General features: G+C 33.6%; 1 protein-coding gene across 1 annotated transcript in view; it reads right to left on the bottom strand.

Annotated features, from left to right (window-relative positions):
- Window positions 1-18: 18 nt before the first annotated feature.
- The window catches only part of LOC142336580 (uncharacterized), a 62,979-nt gene continuing 37,909 nt past the window's right edge, over window positions 19-25,088 (bottom strand). The window contains exons 4-12 of the mRNA XM_075385490.1: window positions 24,460-24,602; window positions 19,305-19,402; window positions 16,347-16,482; window positions 11,623-11,802; window positions 11,147-11,293; window positions 9,872-10,049; window positions 9,231-9,418; window positions 2,840-2,943; window positions 19-215 (exon numbers count right to left, since the gene is read on the bottom strand). Coding sequence (XP_075241605.1) covers window positions 19-215; window positions 2,840-2,943; window positions 9,231-9,418; window positions 9,872-10,049; window positions 11,147-11,293; window positions 11,623-11,802; window positions 16,347-16,482; window positions 19,305-19,402; window positions 24,460-24,602 — 1,371 coding nt within the window. The remainder of the gene's footprint in view (window positions 216-2,839; window positions 2,944-9,230; window positions 9,419-9,871; window positions 10,050-11,146; window positions 11,294-11,622; window positions 11,803-16,346; window positions 16,483-19,304; window positions 19,403-24,459; window positions 24,603-25,088) is intronic.

The raw sequence follows: 25,088 nt of genomic DNA, 5'->3' as shown, positions 1-25,088 counted from the left end.
AAATAGGCAATGGTTAACTCACATATAGTTCTCGACGTGCATCAGAACTTTTCTGAGCTCCTCCTCTATGCTCATAATATGGCAATGCATAGCCTCTGTCCTCTCCTCCAGTATCTCTGCCATCCGTCTCTCCCCAAAACACTTCTGCAGAACCAGATTGTCCAGCTTTCTCTGCAACAGATCCACCCCACAGTCCACTCTGCTACGAGATTGACCTTAAACAACGAAGGTTATCAAATAGTCAAATGATCCGCAAAAATGTGAACTGGACTTGAAAACTGGGGTTATCCGGATAACCCCATTTTTCAAGACCCCCTTTTTTGCATCACAACTGGCCAGTTTAAGATGGGATGCATAGTACAACCATCATTATGTTTGCAAAAACTAATGAAAGAGCAAAAGGTCTATGAGGTCAAAAACTCTTACTGCTTCTTTGCTTCAAATTCTTTGCAACAAAATCAGTAGTATATCATGGTCATCATTTTTTAAAATCAAATTTTTCGAGGCAATGTGCGATCGCATAATGTTCCAACCCGTCAAATGACGCAATGTCTATGAATTTAAACTTTTAATCTCATTTGCCTATTGTCAATTATTTAAATAAGTGAAGTCATGCTCTTGCTACACGAAAAACTAAACAAGTCTCATTGTATCAACTTAGAGGCTGTCAGAATGTCTGTTTCAAATCATTTACATCAAAACAACAATTGATAAAACTCTAATGTCAAAAGATGGAAATCAGAGGCTCCAGAGTCACCAAAAAAGAATCGTATAAAGTTATAGATAATCTAATTTTACAACCGAACACACTTATCTAGCTGCATCGAACTGAAAGGTTGTATACTGTCAATTGAAAATCATTTAGCATTTTGCAAGTAGTGGATGCAGAAACACGATCACAATGCCTAAATTTTTCAAAAGCGCTAATAATACATTTTTTATAAGAAAGGAGGCAGTTTAGGACCACAAAACTATCGATCCCTCTAATTCACTCCAATTTTAGCAAATTTATTGAACGACCAGTTAACTAATTCGCCCTTTCTAAGCTAATAGCCTCGTTACTAAAAGGAGACTTCTGCATTAAGACAAAAACTAGTGTCTCTATAAAATATCCTTTAGTGAAATTATAAACTATTGTGTTCATAAAAGAATTAATTTCCAAATTTTTGTTAACATATAGCTAAAACTTAGAATTAGATATCTTTGGACCTCTTTCTGAGTAAAAAGAAAAAAATGGCCTCGGAGAGAACTCAATATTTTTGTTAACCACTTTGGTTCGTAACAAAAAAACATTTTGTTCAAAATGATGTCACAAAATCAAACTGAGCTATTTTAAATCATAGTGTTCCTCATGGAAATTTATTTGGGCCATTGCAATCAAGTGTCATATTGATATCAGCAAATTTAGTGATATCGTAGCAAACAACTGTAATTTTTGGCTGTTTGCATAGACAAAAAAGCATAAGCACCAAAAATGGCTGAAGATGCTTTCAAGAATAGGGACCAGTATATGAAACGAAAGAAATTAACCAAAAATGTGGGGGAAAACGGAGAAAATGGTTTTAAAAAATGACAAAATGACAAACTATTGATTGCTCTCAGCGTCTTTTTTAAAGGACACTGCCTTTGACCAATCGATAAATGCAGGTACTTAGGTTTATTTTTTAATAGAGAATTATAAGAACAACTTCAACTGATTAAAGTTATCAGTAAAATTGCATCATCGAATCATCGATCAGATCTTTACATTTGATCCGTTATCAGAAACCTCTAACAGCAGAAATTCTTTTCAATTATTTTGCAATTCAGTATTAATTTTTTACCCTCTTATTCTTTTGAGAGAATTAAAAAACTGAAAAATAGATAAACTGACGCAAAAAAAGTGTCTTCTCAATACCATAAACAATTATGCCAGGAATATTATTAACGAAAAAACTTTGCCAGTGTAATTCCAATGCAAAGTATCCATAAGTGTTTTTATTATTCAACGACAGACAAAAGACAGCCTAATTAAAGCATCATAATAATCAGCAATATGCCATTCAATAAAAACCAACGTACCCATGTCCTCGTTGTAGCATTAAAATGAAAGTCAAGATGGAGAAACGGTTAAATCATACAAAAAGTTATATGAAAATGAATATACTTTAAATCACAATTAGAAAAGAGACGTCGAAGAGCAATTTCAAGGGTAAAATGATATCAGAAATACTTAAACGGTATAAAAGAATTTCAATTGACAGAAAGGTCCCAGGATTCAAATAAATCTACGGTCGGATTATCTAAGGGAAACCGAAACATAGATTGTACTATTTTCGGAAAACCTGTTCGAATTAGAAAATTCAGTAATGTAACTTTTATTAGGTGGTTATTTTTAATTTACATATTTTGGATTTTATAAACCATAAATTAAGCGAAAACAATAATTAAATACAATATTAAAGATCTTCAATTCACTCCAAATTATCCGATATTAAACTTTTGAATGTAAATTAGCGCAACTTTTGTTCAAAGACTTGTTTGGATAGAGGGTCGGAGAAATGATTGGATTTAAGCTGATTGAATTAATTTTTTCTCTCAGTTAAACTATATAAAACGGAAAGGTTCAGCGCATTTTAAGCTCTACCATCGGAAGCAGTTGTTATTCTAAGCATTTATTTAAGGGCGATGTTCTCTTATTTTACAAAAAAAAATCAAACGCAAAATTTGTTGTGCACATTTTGCACTTTTTGTTGTTTAGGCCCTCTTTGATTCTTTAATAAGCGAAAAGATACATACATTTACAATAATTGCTATGAACTTCATTCAAGAGCGATTAAAACGTTAAATATTATCTTACAACTGTGTTGAGGACACGCACACTCAGAGCACTGCAGAGCAATGCAATCATGCAAATCTTCTCCACTGTCCAGTTGCAAAGGAGGAACGTACACTGAAGATGACCTGACATCACACAGAGATCTTTCACGACAAGTCATTCAAACGCAAAAATCTGGAATTCAGAGGTTAGTCAAAATGTGATTAATAAGTTGATACATGTGCATGAGTGTCTCTTTTTCTTTTCTTGCCCACTGCCTCCTTTTTCGTATCTCCCAATGGTGCTTTACGAGCCAGCGCGCCTGCTAAATAACGTGGACGATTTTGTCCATTTTAACTCTTCAATTCAACGAAACGTATGCAAAACTTTTTAAAAATGGCCTTACAGTGTGGGATATAGCGACACAGGAACGATTATTTTAATCAATAATAATAATAAATTGACGCAGCGAAATATCATTAGGCCACAGCGGCCTGTCCAAAAAGAACTTAAAACGAATATCTAAGCGTTTAAAGAAGAATATGCATATAATCTCAACGCATGAACCAGCATACTGATTTATTCGATATGATCAAAGTGTTTTTACAGTTTGACAGCGGAAGAAATGACTCGGAGCGAATCTTAATTTTTGATTATCCATATACGATAGCAGATCACCAATGATTAAAAATTTAGCCAGAAGACGGAACTCATAAGTTACCGCCAAAAATCTTAAACTCATAAGTTACCGCCAAAAATCAGAAATTTACACTCTCCATTTATAATTATTTGGTACTGCTCCTGCGTGCTTGTATGCTATCCTTCAAAACAACTAACAAAAAACGTACGGGCGATTATTTGCAGCATTAGGAACTTTTGCACCATAGTAAACGCCCAATAAGATTTTGCGTGATTTTGAATTTGCCCCTGACAAGAACTTTCAATAAGCCATCGAAAACCAATGTTACTGTGCTGCTGTTTTCACTTGTATCAGAAAACGATGCAGTGCCCCAGTCTCTTAAAATGATCCCAGATTTTAAGTTCAATAACCCGCCGGACATAGAAAACTCCTTCGATATTGTTGTTGGACAAATAACTAAAGAAGAAGTTCAAAAACATTAGATAGCTCTTAGATTCAAAAATAACAGGCTTAAATTTCAATCATACTTTATCAAATATGCGGTAGTGTTCTTGAAATGTCCGCTTATAGTTTTCTCAAAGCCTGGAGTCAAAGTGAAGCAGTGAATGAAGGATTTGTCAGAACTAATGGAGTGGTGAGTATACGCTACAGAGCAGAAGCCTTGTTTAGCGGATCCATGCTCGTAATTTGGGAAATTTTGACTTATTTTCAAAAAGACACAAAAAATGAAATTCTTTAATATTTTGAAAAAATATCAGAGCTTCAACAAAAATATGAAACGAAAGAAGGAAAAAGTGTCAAAACTTCAAGCAAAGGATTCAGAACTTGATGGAGGTTGACAAAGAAAAAACTGATATTCAATTCCGTACGGTTGCTGCCAGTTTAAGTTGGCAATCCATCCTACAATTTTTGAGATGACGTCCACATTGCGTCCTCACGGAGTTATTTCGAAGCCTCACATCGTGACTGGATAAAAAATTTGATCCAAGGCGTCAGCCACAATATTGGAACCCTAAGTGAAAGATGATTTTGCAAATTTCAGATGTAAAACTTGCACAGCCGTGTTGCCACTAAAAATATTGATCTGGAGTTCAATGGTTTTGGTTCGCTCCTTTATTCCTGACCTAAAAGTAATATTTTTCCAAACTTGCGAAGAGGTCAGGATTGTTAAAAAGGAATACTACTAATGAAGAACTTAACAAGGCGTTTCGTCATTAGTAATTGACTTCAAACAAACGCAAACTTTATAATGCCGCAAAAATGAAGTTATGATAAATCACGTGACTCAAGTCCTTTGAAGTTTAGCTTTGCTTTTTGTTCGTAAGTAGATACGTTGAAATAGATAAAAACTTTGTATTTGAACTAAATTACGGCTGTTTAACTTGGGGTTTAAGTAACTGAGACGTGGATTTATACGGTGCTAGAGTCTAAGGCGTTATATAAATCTGAAAAGAAATAATAACAACTTTGCTTTATTGGTAACTACTAATTTGAATTTACACATCTTTTTGCCACTAAAATCCTCAAACAAGCAAAAAAAGTCAAAGGTCACGTCAGAGGGCTCGTAATGGAATTGACCGCAGCAATATATCTCATAAATAAACACTAGAAATAGCGGTGAGCAAAATCTTTTGGTTTTGAATCTATTTCTTAATGATCTTACAAAGTTTTATGACTTCCCAAAACTTATTTATAACCAGCATAAATTTGAAAAAATAACAGACGAGAAAATCTAAAGACAATAGGTTTACATAACAGAACATATTAAAAGACGGATGATAAATTAGCTCGGCTTGCATATTGATTGAGTTTCACTTTCAATAGGGAGCAAGATTTTACTCTGATAATTATGAATGTTATGATATGAAACTTTTGATTTCACAAATTCTTATGCATATCATAAAACAAATAGCTTTCAATAATCAGGAAGGGGAACAAGTTGTATCCCATTAATTTCAAAATTTTTATTCGAATTTTTACAAAAACGTTTTTTTGCGAGCTAATAAATGTGATTTGATGATTGAGTCTAGTAAACATTTCTCATAGTTGAACTTCGATTCTGCTTTAAATTTTTTTCAAAAACGTTTGTAATCATTTTTGTCGACAGTTCGGGTTTCCACGGCTTGCTCGTAATCATTCTTCACGTTTGCATTATGTCGCGCACCACATAGATTACATATACATAGATTGTCGCATAAATTTTGAAAACCTAAAACCACTATTTCGAACCAAAGTGCAGAAGGTTGTAATAAAGATTACGTATATAGACGTAAGCTGTGGTTTTTATTTACAATCGAGTGGAGAATTGCACGAATATGAAATGCACACGTTTTTTCAAGTGCACACTGTTGCAACATCACTATTGGTTTCATCAACATGTTTCAGCAAAAATTGTGCTTTCGCTGGTGAAAAATTTGTTAAGCATAACATTTTGAATAGACATTACGACTAAATTTTAGGATCTGACACTATGCAGTTTTATGGAAGGTAATAAACGAAGTATTTAGGAGATGAAGGTTCTTGGTCGTCACTTAAAGGTTGATTTATGATTCTTAGTGTTTATGAGGTGACTGTTTCGGTGGTTTTTCTTACTTCTTAAAAAATATCGGGTCGGTTGACTGCGGTAATTTTAGCGAGAAATGCTGATGAAGGAGGAGGAACAGAAATACATAAAAATTTTCTTATCGTGTTAAAAAAACATCCAGAATGATAGTAGCGATCAAACAGCAGAAGAGCTTTGGACCATTTTCTCCGAAAATTACACTTTAAAACGGTCAAATTTATTTTTTTAAGGAAAATCAGTTCAAATCTGGCGGCCATATTCCACCGGATGGTGTGTTAGATTGACTACTCTGCAAAAAAGATACTGCCGCACAAAAAAATAATATTATTCGATGTTTTGAAAAAGTATCAGATCATCAACAAAAGTCTGAAGCTAAAGGAGAAAAATTATCAAGGCTACAAATAAAAGATTCAGAATTTGAATGATGTTCATAAAGACAAAACTGATATTAAATTCCATACAGTTAATGATAGTTTTGTAATTGAACTAATTTTGGTTTTTGTGTTAATTTAAGTAGACAATTCATCCTAAAATTTTTGAGATGGCATCCAGATTGCGCCCTCACAGAGTTACTCCGAAGCCTCAAATGGTGAAATGTTAGCAGGTTTGATCCAATGAATCAATTGTATGATGCTAACCGTAATCGGTAACACAACTTTGCAAATTTTACGTAAAATTTGCACCGCACTGCTGTCATTAAAAATTTTGATCTAGATTTCATTAAGACTTCGTTTAACACGGTTTTACTTTGTTTTGATCTGCTCATTTATGCCTGACTTAAAAGTATTTTATCTAATCTCACACAGTCAGGCTTCTGAAGCAAACTTTTTTGACCAAAGGTGCAAACTTAAAAAAGCGTTTCGTGATTATTTTTTGATTTCAAACAAACACAAATTTTTTAATGCCGCTAACTTGACGATAAGATAATTTAGGTTATCGAAATCCTTCGATATAGAGCTTTGCTCATTGTTCATTTGAACGTTGAAATAGATGATAGTGCGTATTTAAAACGATTTCGGGCTGATGAAATTGCGGGTTTAAATAACCGAGAGGTGAGTTCATACGGTGATAAACTCTAGGGCGCTATATAGATCGATCTGAAAAGAAGCAAAACACTTTTTATTAGTAATTAAAAATTACTAATTTGTATTTTTGTATTTAAACAATTATTTTGCCACCACAATCAAATGTTAAAGAAAAATTAGTCAAAGGTCGTGTCAGCAGATTTGTAACGGAACTGACTGCAAGAATAAGTCTAATCAACTTAACTGTAAAAAATAAACGCTAGGAATGGCGGGGAGCAGCAACTTTTGTTTTTGAATCTTCTGATTTTTTGTAACTATCTTTGCTTTGTGAACACAGAAAATTAATTTTGTTAAAGCTCGTACGGAATTTTTATGACGTCCCCAAAACTGAGATCTAGCCAGTACATTTTCGAAATATTAGTAAACGACAGAATCTAAAGAAAACAAATTACACAACAGAATGTTTAAAAAACAGAAGCTAAATTAGCCCGGCTTGCACATTGATCAAGCTATAACTTCAACACGGAGCAAAATATTACTATGAAAGTTAATACTTATATGATATGAAACTTAAGCTGTAATTTTTACTTACAATCGAATGGAGATGTGCAAGAATATGAAATGCACATATTCTTTGAGGTGCATACTATTGCAACATCACTATTGTTTTCATCAGCTCGATCCCGCAAAAAATTGTGTTATCACTGGTTGAAAATTTGCTTAGCATAACAGATCGCTTAGACATTATAATTAGTTTTTAGGATCTGACAATTTATGAAGGTTTATGCACGGTCGTAACCAAAATACTTAGGAGGTGAAGGTTCTTTGTTGTCACTTAAAGCTGAATTTTTTATCATTAGTTTTTAGTAGGTGACTCTTTCGGTTGTTTTTCTTACTTCTCAAAAATTTTATTTCAGTTCAGTTGACAGCGGTTACTTTGGCATGAACTGTTGGTGGAGGAGGGGGAAATACATCCCGTGGAATAGGTTAATTCATCCACTGGAATAGTTAAAAAAACCATCAATAATGACAGTAGTGATCAAACAACGGACGAGCTTTGAACCCTTTTCCCGAAAACTACCATACAAAAAAAGGAAATATTTTTTAAAGGAAAAATAGTTAAACTCTGGTGGCCATATTCCAGCGGATGGTGTGTCAGATTCTTTATTTCCAAAAATGAAACCAAATTTTGAGTTTGTTTTTTCCTTTCTCGCAAATATTTTACTGTTTTGAAAATCGCTGAAATCACTATGAATGCTCAATTTCCATAGAACAAATAACTATCATTACCTGTCTAGATTTGATGACAAGGAAACTTTTCAATCAAAAGCAGTGATAATTTTCAGTTTTTCTGGGCTGCAATCTTAAAAACTCTCAACAGTTTTGTCGACAGCACTGGTTTGTACACCTTATCATAATCAATCCTCACGTTTGCGTTTGGTCGGACAGGTCAACTGTTACTGGGATTTTTGGATAAATCGTTAAAATCCTTAATGCGCTAAAGACTGCAAACCTAATTGTAGTTCAAAGGAGTAACAACGATTAAATATATAGATATCAGCTGTTGTTTTTACTCACAACGAAATCGCATTTCACATATTTTTGTCAGGTTCACAGTATTGCAACATCACTATTGTTTTCACCCGCATGATTATGCAAATAAATATGTCTTTTCGAGCGTTAATTATTTTCATAGCATAACATATCGCATACTCATTACCATTTATTTTTAGGATCAGACCATGTACGCGTGTCTATGAACCGTTATAACCGAATTATTTATGAGATGAACGTTCTTGGTCGTTATTTAAAGGTGATTTTTTACCTTTAGCGTTTATGAGTTAAACTTTTCTGTTATTTTTCCTACTTCCCAAACAACTTTGTTCCGGTTCGTTTTACCGCGGTTATTTTCGCATGAACTGTTGCTGAAAGGAGAGGGAAATAAATATATGTCATAGCCTCCTAAAAACCGTCCAAAAAGATAGTCATATCGGTCACAAAACGGAAGAGTTTTTCGATCCTTTTCCCCGAAAAATATCATGCAAAAACGGCAATATTTATATTTTTTTAAGGAAAAAACAGTTCAAATCTGGTGGCCGTATGCTAACAGATGGGGGGTGTCTGATTCAGAAATTCATTTTTTTCCAATAATGCTTGTGAGGTGTTAACATTTCCTTTTCTGTGAGTTTTTTTTGCAATATTTACATGTGAGGGTGAGTCGTTGATATTTTATCGCAACAGTGGGTGTGTCCGACAGTTGAAGAGGACACAAGTGGCATATCAATGAGTGACATCATCTCCCTGGCAAAACACTCCCTCTCTTTCTCAAATGAGTCCAAGAGGCTGCATTGAGTGTTTGAGTTGCTGCACTGACAGCACGAACTGGATGTCTCCTATCAACAGACCAACAGAGTATTAGGCAAAAAAGATAGTTTCGACTGCATACTAAAGAGTAAGGGTATCTGACCCCGTTGTCTGTACCCTCCAGTGCAAAATTTGTCTATGTTATAGCTGTTTATCGCATTTAATCGAGAAATCTAATTCATACTTTTTTCCTCACTTCTGTTTTCTGGGAATTGGTTGCAGAATTTCGTCATACTAAAGCCTCCAGAATTTTTGATTGAATTTGAAATAGCTCTCGAAATTGCATATTTTTTACTTTACATGAGCTGTCATTGGCAGATGTGAATCAATCAGAGTCGATTTCTTTTTTTTGTGAGTTGAAACAGAATTATGTAAAGCAACTCAAAAATGGACTAGTATTAAAATACACAAAATAGTTGACTTGAACTAAATTTAAAACTTTTTACCATAAAATTCAATATGAGGAAGTGAACAATTCTTACGCAGTAGCGTGCATCGTCACACAAATCTGCTCCGCAAAGTTTCCCACATGCGTTGAAAGGATTGGCGGCATCGCCACAGCCACCCATTCCGCCTACTCCGCCACATCTGGAGAAGATCGGGCCCAATTCATCTCGCATCATCTCAATAATTTCCATCTGTTGTTTCACACTGCAATGACTGAAACCATATAAATGCATTAAATAACAATCTCAATGAAATCTAGAGGTATTTAAATCCTTATTGGAGTGTGATAAATCTTTGATGTTTCTGCAACTGATTGAATCCATAATAGTGGCACTATAGTCGAGAAGCAGATTTAACGAGCGGACCGAAACGGCCGAGAACAATCATTGACCAAAATTGCAGAGCCAAAAACAGGCCAAAATGTCGAAACAGGCCTCCTTGACGGCCACCGGGATTGAAACTGGAAAAAAGTATTGACAGCCTTATTTGCTAAGCTTCAAAAAGTGTTCTGATTTTGAGTGCAGTTTCATTTAGATAATTTTACAACTACCCTCAATTCGGCTTGAAAATTAGAAGCTTTCGAGCTTGATACTAATGCTATCTAGCAACAGCTCCAATGAACTCTTAAAACCTAATGCAGAATGTCTGAATCATTGGGCTTTATCGATTTAATTGGTTTTGTTTTATTTTGCCCTGATATCCTTGATCGTTTTCACAATTTTGTGCTAATTTAATTGAATCCGATTCAGTTGAAACCCTATTCAGTTAAACCCGATTCAGTTGAAACGGCGATTGAAGCAAGTCAGATGTCACGCGAGCAAGTTGTCATCTGTGTAAAAAACGTGATTGAAAGGTATAAGAATTTATAACCAAACGGAAAAGATCCCAATTTTCTTCTGAGTGGGATAACGTTAGAGCTGACACATTATAATGACATATTAAAAACGAACTATAGTCTTCGGTTCTAAGTAGTTTTAAGCGGACAAATATCATGTGCAGATAAACTACAGCCTATAATGATGTATCAGCTCACCAGTGACCCACCCAACTATAGACCCACCAGTGATCTCTGGGCAATATTTTTGCGGACATCTATCGAATATCGAATATCGAAACAACATTTTGGTCTCAAAGTGCCTGTCTCGAGCTGTTCGAACTCTCGTGTGCTGACAATTTTGGTGTTCAAAGACTGTAGTTAGTTCTAACCACTCATACAAATGAGGGAAGCATTGAATAGCTCCATGTAATCCAATTGAGAACAAAGTGATTTGTTCTAACGGGGTCAGTACATTCCAATATTAAGTTCTAACCCAGAGAACTGTTTGATAAAAACTGCTGGCTGTAGAGAAATGCATGACTGTGTAGACAGGACGTAGTTCAATACAAAACTCCTGTCTGCTTGCGTCACTTTGCATAACAGGGCCACAAGGTCGCCTCGGGAGGGCACAAAGTCCGCACTGAAATAAAAAAATAGCAACGCCTTTAGAAGCATTGTATAGATATTTTTTTCAATACTAACTAGACTTTGTGTACTTATTGCAGTGTTTCACTTTTTGCATGCAAAAATATATTGATAATGTTCCATTACAGGCACTGCAAGTTAGCTATGTTAAAAACTATAGACCCACCAGTGATCTCTGGGCAATATTTTTGGGGTCGGACTAATATCGGAACCACATTTTAGTCTCAAAGGTTTGGTCGTAAGTGCCTGACTATGTTTTCTTAGCTGTTTACTTTTTAAGATGAAACAATTTTCTATTAAAATGTAGTAAACCCATATACCTACCTTCTGAGAGCGGTTTTGAGATTATTGCAATCGTTAACACTGCAGAAACAACTGTTGTCTTCGTTCCTGTAGATGGCATTGTTATTTTCTAACTCGTAATTGGACGGTTGAGACATGCCATAATCGATGTTGCCTCCCAGAAAGTTACATATGGTTAGCACAACAGCATTAGTGTAGGATCTGAAACGGGTCAACTAAAAAGGTCCCTACAATCACGGATGATTTTGAAGGTTTGATGCAAATTTACCTAATTCCAAATTACCCAATGCCATAAAACCCAATATAATCCCATTGAATTTTTTCTTTTAATAACCCAATTAGCAATGGAATTAGCTGTCGGTATAGCAAAAATGCTTTAACATACTTCAGCGGATATTTGATCCCGTGTTTGGTACTGATAGTTCTATGTCAAGTAGCAGGGGCCGCTGAGGCATGGCCAAATGAACATCTTACAATAAATCTTGGTAAATATACTTTTTTACCATAAATGGCTTATTTTAGGCAATATTTTGCTAAATAGTTTTTCTGACTATTTTAACTATAGGGTAAAATTTTTAGTAGATTTTGAGTATTTTGGTTCTCTGGATATTTTGTCCTGACACTGACCAGTTTTCTTGCTCAGTCTTTTTATCCCCATTACTTCAATCTCGTACCATTTCATATCGATTAGACCCCTCTATCATTTCAATTAAATATCAATTCCCGATAACTGGTTTATTAAAATGACCTTGTTTCCAAACAAGCACTTCAATTATCCAAACATTTATCCAAGCACTGATTAGGAAGCACTTCAATTGATCTTCACATTTCAAGCCGATCCCTCATTACGAAACAAATTGAGAAAAATGGTGATTTAGAGTAAAAAAGATAAGAGCCGTTACTTTTAGCGGTGAATTAGATCAAAAAGGTGAGTTTTTGCAATACGGAGAACTATCGCAAGAGTTTAAGTGAAAATGGGCAATTGTCAATTCACAAAATTTGGAAACTGATTTTTTTAAGAATCTTAGTAAATTTTTAGGTGGATCTATAAACTGCTATGGAAAAAAATGACGTCCTTTTGAAATTTAGAATCAAAATTTTACATCTCATTCAGTGCAACTAACTTTGAATTTTTCTTGCATGAATTGCACTAAATATAGTTCATTCTTGTGGTTGCTAAAATGTTTTCGCCACATTCACAGAATTCATCAAATGTTAACAAACTTTTCTAAATCTTTCATGCATTTCTAACAAAGAATAGCGGTAACGAATCGACCATTGATCTCCCACAACAAAAACAGATAAATAGGGTAATTCAAAATAATTGAAGATTTTCAGATTGCATTACAAATGAGCCTTTAAATGGAAAACTATACCCAGACCAGAACACTTAGTCTAAAATAAATTGTTTACTTGTCCGGAAAAATAGGAATCAACTTTTATTCAACTCAAATTGAACCGATAAGAAACCTAAAATACAAATTGTTTGCGATTATTCCAGTCATAATAAATTTCGTTTCATTTTTTGCTTCCTGTTCATAACAATTTGAAGAAATCTTTTATCTTTGCATTCAAAAATTGCTCAAAAAGTATTTTCATCATCTGAAAATTCTACACGCAAGCTCAAAACAAATTGACTTTCTAGGATCCGTTTCAAGGAGGCCGTTCAAAAACCTTAAATATATATTCATTTTTAATCTGATCAAAACAACAGGATTACCAGAAAAAACTGAGCGAAGCAATATCGTTATAGGCTTCAAAAATGGTGTTAAAGCAAGATATGAGATAAATATCATAAGATGATGCTTTATTTTGAAAGTCCTAGCAGAATTAAATATCCTACAAAAAAAGCAATTAACATAATCGGATTAGGATTAACAAATCAACTAAAAAATGAAATTCACTCGACAAAAACAAGAATTTTCAATATTACTGATTTAATTAATAGAGAACAGATCAAAACACTTTAAAAAATTAGAATTCCATCGAGCTTAAATTTTCCGCTATTGGTTAGAAAATCTTTCTTAATCCGCTAATAAGTACTTGCAAAAGTCTGACGCTCAATTATCCTGCAAAATTGTGGATTTCAAAATATCTAAGTTATGCAACTGAAATCAAACAAATTTAAAAAAATATTCAGATTTCAAATAATTTAATGAGAATGGGATAATCATTTAACGGTGGAAAATGTTACCTGTATCTAATTTATGATAAGCTGGGCAGGATATAAAAACTATACCGCTGAGATTTTCACAAAAACACTACTTGCTGCGCACGCATAGTTATTAGCTTGTGCTTGAGCTATTTTTTATTGTTATAAAAATGAGAAAACTACTATAGCTACCGAAAAAAATGAAAGTAAAAGAATCAAACGGAGAAATCAAAAAGGTTTGATAATACATTTAGCTCCCCAGATTTTAACACATTGTGTAAAACAAAAAAAACGTTTGAGGCCTTTGAAAACTGGCTACGGACAATTTGAAAAGGTTGCTTTCCAGCAAAAAATGGAAACTAATGATCCAGCCTTGCCTTTTCTGTCAAATATACGTTTTTCCCTGCAACATTTTATGATTCACTATGCAATTTTTCTCAACTCATATCTCATGAGAGACGAGAACAACAAGATCTCACAAAAAACTGAAGCGCAATTCAATACTTTATAGAGGTGCTAAACTATATTACAAATAAAAGAAAATGCAGATAATTGCCGCTAATTTAGAGAATGGTAGTCAAGCTGAAGTAACAAGTTTCTGTCATAAATTGAAAAACTCATATCTGGTGTCGAACTATGAGCTAATTAGATTCGTCTTTAACTGAAGTGAACAAAAATGTTGAACATGTGCTTTTCTAGTTTATTGAATTGATATCCTATTTGAATAATTTGTTTGCTATATTATGCATGTATGTAACGAACGTATATCAAGTCATCGTGTCAATATTTTACTGGGCAAATTGAAAAAGATGATCGCTCTGATCTCGTTATTTGTCCACGTTGCTTGTTTATTTACATCTATTCAACAACGAAATTAATTCTTTCCTTCTTTCTTTCTTTCTTTCTTTCTTTAAATCCATATATTAAAACTCTTTTGATCGAATGTACCAAATTAACTTAAATAAAACAAAAAAGAAAAAAACCTAACAAAAATTTTTAAAAGAGCAAAAAAATTTTCTAAACAATTGTCAAGCGTGCAATGAAGTATTGCAAACAACTAAATTGAACTTCTGAAATTTGCTTAATCACATTATCACACCATCAAACCAATTCGTAACTCGAATCTATTATAAATGCATAGCCTTCTATAAAACTGGTTCTGTCAATTAGTAAAAAAAAATGATTTGTTAAGGTCTGAAACTATGTTTCATGGCAATGAGGAAAAAGCAAACTGAAGTTTCCTATTTTTTTTGATAAAATTTGCTTTCATTTGGTAGCGTCATTTTATTCACATTTTTTTGTACAAAAAATTGTCATATGTTTGTTCCTCCGACTCAGTTTCAAATATAAACTTTTATTGGATTGTATATTTGTTCAAAATTAAACAAACTTTAGACGGCCTAACAGAGTTTTTTAAAGCAAAATATAGAAAATGTTTTTGTCGCTGACTTTTTCAACGAAACAACCTCCAAATCAGCAAAGACTATCAGGGAGTAGAGGCCATCAACACAATCAGGCAAGTGTACCACGGTAAATACATCAACTATTAAAATTTAAATCTACTGGAAAAAATGTGCTAGATGACATTTGTCAATAAGATCTCAGAAAGAATGCTTGATTTCTATCATCAATGAAAAGTATTTATTAACAGCTTGGTCAGCACAAATTGAAAACATGGGTTGATTTTGTCATCTTTTGCACTTGTTTAAGAAATAAACAAGTCACTTAATAAAAAAACCACCAATAAAATTGAAGAATTCCGGACGCGCCTGGATACGTCCCAATATCACTAACAAAACCATAGTTGCAGTCGGAACTATAAGATTTGGTAAAGACGCGAGTTTCTAGAAAAAGAATGAGATCAAAGATCCGAAAATAAAAAGGTTTATAAAAAGCCATCAGTTAACCAAAAAAGACTGATAATGAATGCTGATTTTTCACTTGAAACGCATTGCTAGGCCTCGAGAAAGACTGGTATCAATATCAAGGGGTTACATATTATTGCAGCATGATCAAAATTTAGTTCTACAAAAATCTATATGCGCTATTCTTTCAATAACACTTTTCAATGTCGAAATGTCGTTCAATGAACGCAGCGTTCAATGATTTAAAAACCATGAAAACCAACACTCCTCCTTGAGTAGCAAAAAGAGAGTGGCCCAATGCAATATAAATATCTTGAAATGTGAAAAATAGGGCGGCTATAATAGCCGGTTGAGATGAAGGCGGTTATTTACAACTTCTACAAAAACTTTTTTATGTTATTGCATGCATAAAGTATCAGTTTCAATGTTGGGCATTTTAAGGACACTTATTCGCCCCAAGTCTTTTGTAATCAAAAAAAGCAGTTTTCCTTGCATCCTAACCCTGGAATCGAAAAACTGATTGAATGAACACGACAGTACAAAAGACGTCTTTTGTATTTCGGTAGAGCGGCCTTTCAACTAACTGTTTTCTCTATCCCGTTTGTTTTACAATTATGTCAACCCATTTTGAACTATATTTCCCAATAATTTCTGAAATGTGTTGCACACAACTCAAATTTAACATCCTTTTTTTTCTTCCTAGTTTTTAAAATTAAGTGAGAACTAACTTATCAGATTGTGCGATAAATTGGCCAATGACATTTGGAGCGAGGGAGGCGTGAACAAGCACTGAAATCTGTTCGTCCAATGGCAGAGACTGCAGCTCAACTGAGAGTGCCTCCCATCTGGAGTAGTTGAGTGCATCTACTCGAATAAACGAAAATCAGGGAAAAATGCCTTCCTACGGTTATAAATGTCATACTTCTTTATTAAAACTCCGGATTAAAGTTTCTTTGATTTCTTACAAGGATGATATATAATTGCACACTCTCCATAATTTAATAAAGCGAGACTACTATGAAACCAGAGAAATCATTCGTGATTAATATATGAAATCCAAATTTTCATGTTGGATCTCTGGATGAGAACAAAGGATTCATAAATGAAGCATTAATGTTCGGCAAAATCATAATCAAAGAATGTATTTTCCTCGTATGAGATCCAAGATAAAACATAAACCTAAAATAACACTGGTGCAGTTTTTTCAAAAATTACATGAGAAATACTCCAACAGCCAGATTCCCCAATTGCATTAATTTAATCCAGCTGATGTCAACACAAAAAACAGATAGCTATCTTTCAGAAAATTTGACCACCAGTCTGCAGAAATTTTGCCCTCTCTGTTTTCTACGCCCATATGTCCACAAATTAAACCCATTTTCAAATCATTTTCGTTCGAAAAAGCGTGTATGATATTCGGAATTCGTTTCGTTTTCAGAGTAATCGCGACAAAAATCTAAAATTTATAAACCCTTATATTTTCCACATTTTCCTGGCATAATTGCACACCTTCAGTTCTTTTCAAAATATCACACTCAATTTGAATACTTTTCTTTCACATTTTTCACCCATCACTACTTTTTTTACATGTTCTTTCTATCTTGTATACATAATTTCAAGTCTCTTAGTAATGCTCTCACATCTTAGGTAATCTTGTTGCCCAAAAACAGAGTAAAAATAATAAACATAACTGACTGCCGTCGGTCGAATTACTCGCAAATGACCGGCGAACCGTTGGCTTCTGTAGTGTGGGGGGAGGGTTGAAGTGATGGGGAGGGGTTGAAGTGATGGGGGGGAGGGGAGGCTGAGAGGGCTGGACGGGACGAGAAGGGGTTCAACTCGTCAAATCGCCAGCTGGAGGAGGCTAGACCGGGGGGGGGGAGTGACTGAGGGTGAGGGGATTGGGGACTAAGGTGGGTCAAAATTATCGAAACTTTAAGAGACCTCCAAAGCCACTTATTGCCTTCCGGTCTTTAACTGTTTATCCCGTTTTTGAAGACAAAAATTTAAACGGGCCAGATAAAAAATCCGCAACGCGAAAAATCGCATATAAAAGAACACAGGACTAATATAATTGCTACAAACTTTGTTTGAGAGCAATTAATAATCAATCTATTTTTTGTGTGTTTTGGACAATGGCTTCGTCAAAGTTCAACAAAATCAATTGCAGCACTCCATAACTTTTTCATCAGATCAAAATATTGTGTAAGAGTGCTTCAATTATCTGGCTTCATACAATTTGAAACTTTCTGGTAATTTCATGTATGCTATTAATCCTATTTCCAAATCAGGCCAAATACAGCAGCTCTGTAGTAAATTGTTTTTCAACGGTCCTCTTTTCTTAAATCGTTATGATCTTTTACACGTCTCCTATTTCTTTCAAATAAATCACAAAAAAAAGAAAATTAGGATTTATTCTGTTTCGGCCCGCAGTTACAAATTATATGTTTTTGTATAGCACGTTACTATGTAAAAAAATAGCACGTCCGCCTGGGGTCATGAAAGATTTATGCTCACTAAGCTGGGGGCGGACAGAATAAATCCGAAAATTAACATATTGGAGTTTTTGTGGCCTTTGAACTTGAAATGTAAGAGGTTGATTTAAACCTCTTAAAACTGTTAAGCAGATACATCTTAATAAAAACGAATGAAACCACGTAAAAGTCAGCAAAACACAAACTTTCTATAGATTTCACTCATTTTTCTACTGCTTCCAAAATTATTTCATTTCTATTTGCTGCCGAAATTGAAACAAACAATGGGTTTAACATTGTTTTCAGATCAGTGGAATCAACAGAAGATTTCGCGGATAGAGTTTGACGGAATAATAGAGGGCAATGAGAAATTAGATTACTTTTCCTATTGATTTTCAGTTCCATTGTAGTGTTTTTCTCTTGCTATAACAGATTGATCACTTGAAATTAGTGTTGATGCAATAAATGATTATATTTGCTGATCAAAACAATTCCTCAAAGTTATTCAGTTTGCGTAACAATTTTTAGAGCGGCGTAAACTTAATAATATATTATAACTTTTGTATTAGAAAGTTTGTTCAACTAACCAACAAAAACTGACAAAAGCTTTAAAAAACTGACTAAATGCGAATTATAATCACGTACAAACATACAAGCAAACAAATGTATATTCATATAAACGAAACACTTTGACAATTTATATTGTTAACAGATATCAGGTGTAACAGATTTTAAAATTATTTTTTTCTACTTTTTCATTGCTTTTGGACAATTTGGTCAAGGAAAATGATGTTTTTACAAAAAATTCTTCGATAAGAGTTAAGGACCTTTTTTACCAACCATCTGTAAATAAAAAATAAAAAACCACAACGAAAAATGATTTTTCTGGAAATTTTTCAATTTTTTACTCAAACAATCTTTGAGCAGGAAGATATTGCGAATGTCAATTCATTTCGTGGAAATAGTCGAAGATCAAAGAAGCACCAAGTCTCGCTGAAGTACAAACGTAACCTAAAAATTAACGTATTGGGTGAGATTTTTATCGTGTAAGTAAGCTCTGATAAGATCTTATACGATAAAATTCCTGAATCATTCGGGATTATTCTTTACTCACGGTTTTTAACACATCAAGATTAAGCTGCGTACGCACTAAATTGGCTGTTAGGACCCCTAAATTGAATACCTAATGGACTTATTTTGATTTGAACGTACAGTGGTCGATCCCACAGCACTCGTCCTCTACTGGCACATCTGGAATCCTCCAGAACTCAAGGTCACTGCAGTTGACTTCTTCTGGGGAACACAGAAATCTGTCAAATGTAAACAAACGAATGAAGTTCAATCATTGGTTCAAAATTTCTTTCGACGCATACCAATCGAACAAGACGGCTCCTGCGAGACTACAGAATGTTCCAACCTACGTCTCAAGTTTGTCAAAAACTTTTCTTTCCTTCGAAATTGACGCAAATTGTTCGGAACACCCTTCAGTACGACTTATGCCTTAATATGGAAACTGAAAAATTCGGAAATTTCATTTTGAGATAATTTTACCAGAAGTCAAAATACACATTGTCACTTACTTGAGAGTTATTTGCAAAACAAAATTGCGGCGATAAGTTGATACACTAAAAATAGCAAACAAATAAGTGACTGGATATGATAAGCACAAGAACTCAAAAAGAGAAAATAAAAAGTTAAAATCCTATTTATCAATAATTTTCACTTCTGTTTTATCTTGTTTAATATGTTTCGGAATGATGAAACTTCAACTAATCAGGTCAGTCCAAAATTCAGTTTTAAGGTTTTTGAATTAAAGAAATACCGAATACAGAAAAATTGTTAAAAAAGAGTTGAAGATTGTGCTAAAATTTGCATCTTTGTCAAGCAATTATAAAATGTTATTATCAAATCATGCAATAGTCGTCCTAAAATTATAATTCTAATTTTGGGAAAATTATTACTATTTAAAACAAACCAAACATAAGTTCTTTCTTTCTGTGTTTACATGGAAACGCAATGAACAAGTATAAAGTTAAAAGTTCTTAAACTTTTCTTATTCGAATTCGGACGTTTTGTAAATCAATTAACTCATGCTGGTGCATTCGGTAATTGAAGACTTAATGAATTCGGATAAGTTGTGGAAAATATGTTCTTAAGTCAGCCAAACATCTGTTTACAAGAACGAAGCTGTGTTGAAAAAAAAAACGTTTCTTCATCGTTTTTCTCAAATAAATGCTATATTAAATGGAGGACAAGGCTGCGGTTAGTATTTTGTGGTACTTCACTGACTAAGTATCTACTTCACTAAAATAAATTTTAACTGATTTTATTGAATCGAAAAACGTGAAAAAATAGATCTAAAGAAATAAAAAACCTGCAATAAATCAGACTGCCATTTAATAGTTCGCGACAAAGGGAGAGAAGGAAGAACAAAGTCAATTTATGTCACAAAATTCAAGGCATATGAAAAACAATCTTTTGTCTCGTTCTTTCCTCAAATGGTTGCTTATTCTGTTATGTTTTTGATGGTCCCTGAAAAAACATTTTGTAACGTTGCAGTCAAATTATTTCACTAAAAACTAGGAGGCAGTTTTGAAAATTAGATCATAATTTTGCGCAAAAATGCACAATAAAATGTATTTCTGGCTTTCTAAAAATTTTCCTGTGTTCATTTTTTTATTTGGTGCGTAATTCTACTGATGACGTCTGAAAACTTTCTTTCGATTAAATTTACTGGTCAGCAAAAAACTAAAGAATAAATAAAACTTGCGAATCATTGAAAGAATCTGGAATAATAAAAAAGATTATAATAATTAGATAAAAGATTTTCTTGAAAAATCAATTTTCAGATGAACTAGGGAACGTGGGTTAAAATATACTGCAAGTTTCAAAAAAATTGTTCCCACAGAAGCTTAATTATGTTTTGAAGAAGAGGAAGTTGATCTTTTTCTTAAGTTACTCAAAAACATTGCTATAATTTGTCCATACAATTGTGTTGAATCAATTAATATGTAATAAAGGGGCTCTCATCTGCTCAGAAATTTTGATTGGCTAGAATCAATTAAAGCAGCAAAAAGTAGAAGGTAATTTCAATTAAATTTTGGTTTTTCTTCGTTTCAGCCAAACAAAAAACCAGAGAAAATAAGTTACAATGTTGTCTTAAAATTGCAATGGGTTTAAGGAAAAATAACGAAACTATTTTTCAAAAAAATTTTCGAATGTTCAATTTAAAATATTTTGTTTTGATCAAATTGGACACAAATTGAACTTAAAAACTGAAAAATATTAGGAAAGTACGAAAAGAAAAAAACGCACCTGTTGGTTCTTCTATTGCCTGTTTTCTTTCAATTTTTACAACACCTCCACTTTCTTTTTAACACCCAATAAAATGTGTTTGTTTTGAATTAAAAATCAAGGTAGACTTTGAGTGCAACAAAATGATGGTTCTTTTTTCTCTAAAATTTTAAACGAAAACCCAAAAATTTGATTAAAAAGCAAACGCTGGCCTTTTATGAGTATATAAATTAAAAAATGAAATAGCAAGGTTAAATTTTCTGGGGCTAATCCCAGAGCAACATTAGATGCCCTTTTTTACAAGTATACCGCATCTTAGCTTATTTTTTTTACTTCATTATTCGTTGACTAATTGGCGAAAGCTTGATTAATCAAAAACTTAAATTACAAAAACTAGATGAAAAGCTAAGATGGATCGGTAATGTGCAGTTACTCATAATATTCCACCACGTCAGGAGCCAAATGCTCTTATAAAAAATTCTTGTCAGACGTTGAATAAGATATCACTTAAAGATGTATGTAAACAAATCATTAAGAAGGAGAGGTAATACAAAATTCAAAGTCTTCAGCTGAAAACCTTCAAGAGGTACTATTCCTGCTATAATGAATGTCCTTCCGATAAGTAAAAGCTTATAAAAAATCCTTATAACAATTGTCAGTTTCTTTTAGTTCAAAGCATGCCGCATTTTCACAACCTGGCAATTTGAAAAATCGTTGAAACTAAACTTGTGTTAGACAAAAAAGATTTAAAAATTTACTAAATTAAATTTCTATCGTTCTTTCCTCACATTCAACAATTAGCATGTTTTCTTTTCTGTGAGCAAATTCGTTAGCTATATTATTGAGTTTGTTTGATACTCATTTCTTACCCGTATTCCGTTCAGCCAGGCCTCCCAAATTTTACATATAGAATTTTAAACGAACAAGAAAAGGAAAAAAAAAGGACTTAAGAATTTCAACAATTTCTATACTTTCATTTCTCGTGTTTTCCCCACGAGAAATTAAAATATGGAAAACTTTTACACTAATCATTTCAGAGCCTCAACTTGTTCAATTCAGTTGAGCAGTTGGCAGCAGAACACAAAAATTAAAACATACACTGCAGATTGCCGGAAAATAGCCGCCGTTGATTCCAATAAGCATGATTGGGATTGAAAGAATAGAAGAAATTGAAAAAAAAAAGATTTTTTTGATGAAATTTTGTAGTTGAATATACTTCTGTTTCCTAGAGAGAGGCTACAAGGGCAACTATCAATACCAATAAGCATTAGAGATGGCAACTAAGACTTTCAAGGCAAATAGCGGGCATCTAAAATTGAGCTTTATAGGTTTATCCCGTTTCTATTTCTTACTTCAATTTTTTATACTGACTCTGTTCATTTTGATTTGTTTCACTGAGCAACTGATTTTCAAAATCACACTTAGCACAATGAGAGAAGAGAGAAACTAGCCTGAAGTCAAAAAGATTTCACGCAAAATGTTGAAAAAGCGGCAAAATGAGGTAAAGCGAAACATTTTTTTATACGACAAAGTAAAAAAAAACATAGCAGGAGAAGTCCTGAAGTACAATTCAAAGAATTTTCATTGACTAAATAAAAAACTAGATCTAGAACTGACTATGAAGGAAATGGGGAAACTTTTTCTAAAAAAAAATTTGATCAAAAAAATTTTAAAAAAAACAGAAAAACAATATCAAAATGCGGCATGTGGACAAAAAACCATTAGCAAGGAATGGAAATTTGGTTGAAACAAAAAACTAGGCCCAGAACGAACTAAGAATGAAATGGGAAAACCAATTAGAAAAAATCGGATCGACAAAATCGAAAAAACATTTAAAATCAAAGTGAAATTGCCGCATGTGAAAAGAACCACTATCGAGAAACCGAATTTTTGTTCAAACACCGTTTTTTCACTCTACTTTGGAATTAGAGCAAAAAAAAAATTCACGCCGCAATACGACTCGCTTTTTCGCTCCACTTCCTATTTCAGCGTGACCAAAATTACTACTCCAATTTGACTTCAAAAATCATGAAAATGTGTGAACAGATCTTAAAAAAAAGACAGCGCCCCAATACAATTCAAATTCTTTGAATTGTAAAAAATGAGGAGCGCTATAATAGCCGGCTGAGAAGATAAAGGCGGCTATTAATAATAATCAAGGTGTTGATAATAAACGCTTATAAGGTTCCGATATTTTATTAATTTTTATTTTACTAGACCCGGGCTACTAAAAAAATTATTTCCATCACTTTGGCGTCAAATCACTTCTATGCTTCACTGGAGCACATCTGGCCCCACATTTTTCACAATTTTTTTGGGTATTATTATTTTTTAGTCATCTACGTCATCTATGTATTATAAACCTTAGTCGCCCCAGTGACTTAGTGCCTTGACACCCCGAGTTCTGGGCACGAGGCCTGAGGGGACGACAATTTTGTTCTAACCTCTTTAGAGAACCAAACGGTGCGAAAGTGTTGAATTCCATGTGAAATTGAAGTTAAGAGTATTCTTTTGCAGATTAGTGAAAGAATACATTTCTTTTTCAAATTATACAGGAGTTGAAATAAAATAAACGTCCTTGTCTCAGATAGCGAAGCACCCGATTATCTATAGCGGTTTTATTCAAGTGTCAAAGGTTAGATTTCTTAGTTTGAAAGATTGCACTTCGACTGAGAGAAGTGACAGTCTACTTTTTGGCCTAAATTTAGTGTCGTATAGGACACTAAGTTTAGGACTTTGACTTCTTTAAGTCTAAGGTAACCTTTCAAAGTAAGCTCTCTGCCTCAACGTTTTAGTGACCGATGAAGTCGTACCCTGGGTTCTCTAATGTCCATACGTTTTTTGATCAACTTTATGCCAAGAAGAGTTTGACCATTGACAAATATTTATTTTTATCTAACATTTGTATTAAATTCTAAACACGCCGTTTCTATAGTCCGAATATATATACATATTAATCGTGAAAACATTTAAGCTGAGCAAATTGCATAAACCTTGTAACCTGAACGAATTGCGAAATTGAAATTCACAAATTTTAAGCACGGTAGGTAAAGTCATATGAAAAGGCAGATACCGTCTCTTGAGTCTGAGCAGACACTCCAGATGATGTTGGTGCATCTGTACCATTTTTTGTTCCAGATGGCTGATGGTCAAGTTGAATTCGTATCTCTTCACCTCAAGCGACTTCATGGCCTCAATCTCCAACTCTTCCGCGTACTAAAATTGTATCAGCTAGTGTCAAGCGAAGTACAACAGAGGACATACAGAAAACTCAATTTTAATCATAGGCTGAAAAAATAAATTTTTGAAATATCAGCGATCGAGGGGTTTGCCTTTAGAAATCGATTAAAACCGGAAAATATTGTCCCCCAAAGTTTTAAAGAGGTTAGGAAATTTATTCACGCCCCCGCTTCCTTCGATAAGTCAACTTTGAGGGGGTAATATCTTCGGGGAGAGTCAAAGGTGGCACTGTTGAATTTTTTTAAATTTTTTCCCTCGAAGAATGTAAAGAATTGAATTTTTGGAAGTTTCTATCTTACCTTTTTAAGCTTTATATATACTGTCTATTCAGTTTACTTATGTGCCTCTTACCTTTGAAATGTTCAATATGAGTTCTATGTAAAATTTTATAACAGGGCTGATGCTTCCAACTACTTATCTGAGGATGCGTTCATCCTATAAGATATTGTATTGCGAAAACAA

This window comes from Convolutriloba macropyga, chromosome 3 (assembly GCF_964194025.1).
Source record: "Convolutriloba macropyga chromosome 3, txConMacr16.3, whole genome shotgun sequence".
Classification (NCBI taxonomy): Eukaryota; Metazoa; Xenacoelomorpha; order Acoela; family Convolutidae; genus Convolutriloba; species Convolutriloba macropyga.
This window is presented reverse-complemented; position numbering and strand designations above follow the sequence as displayed.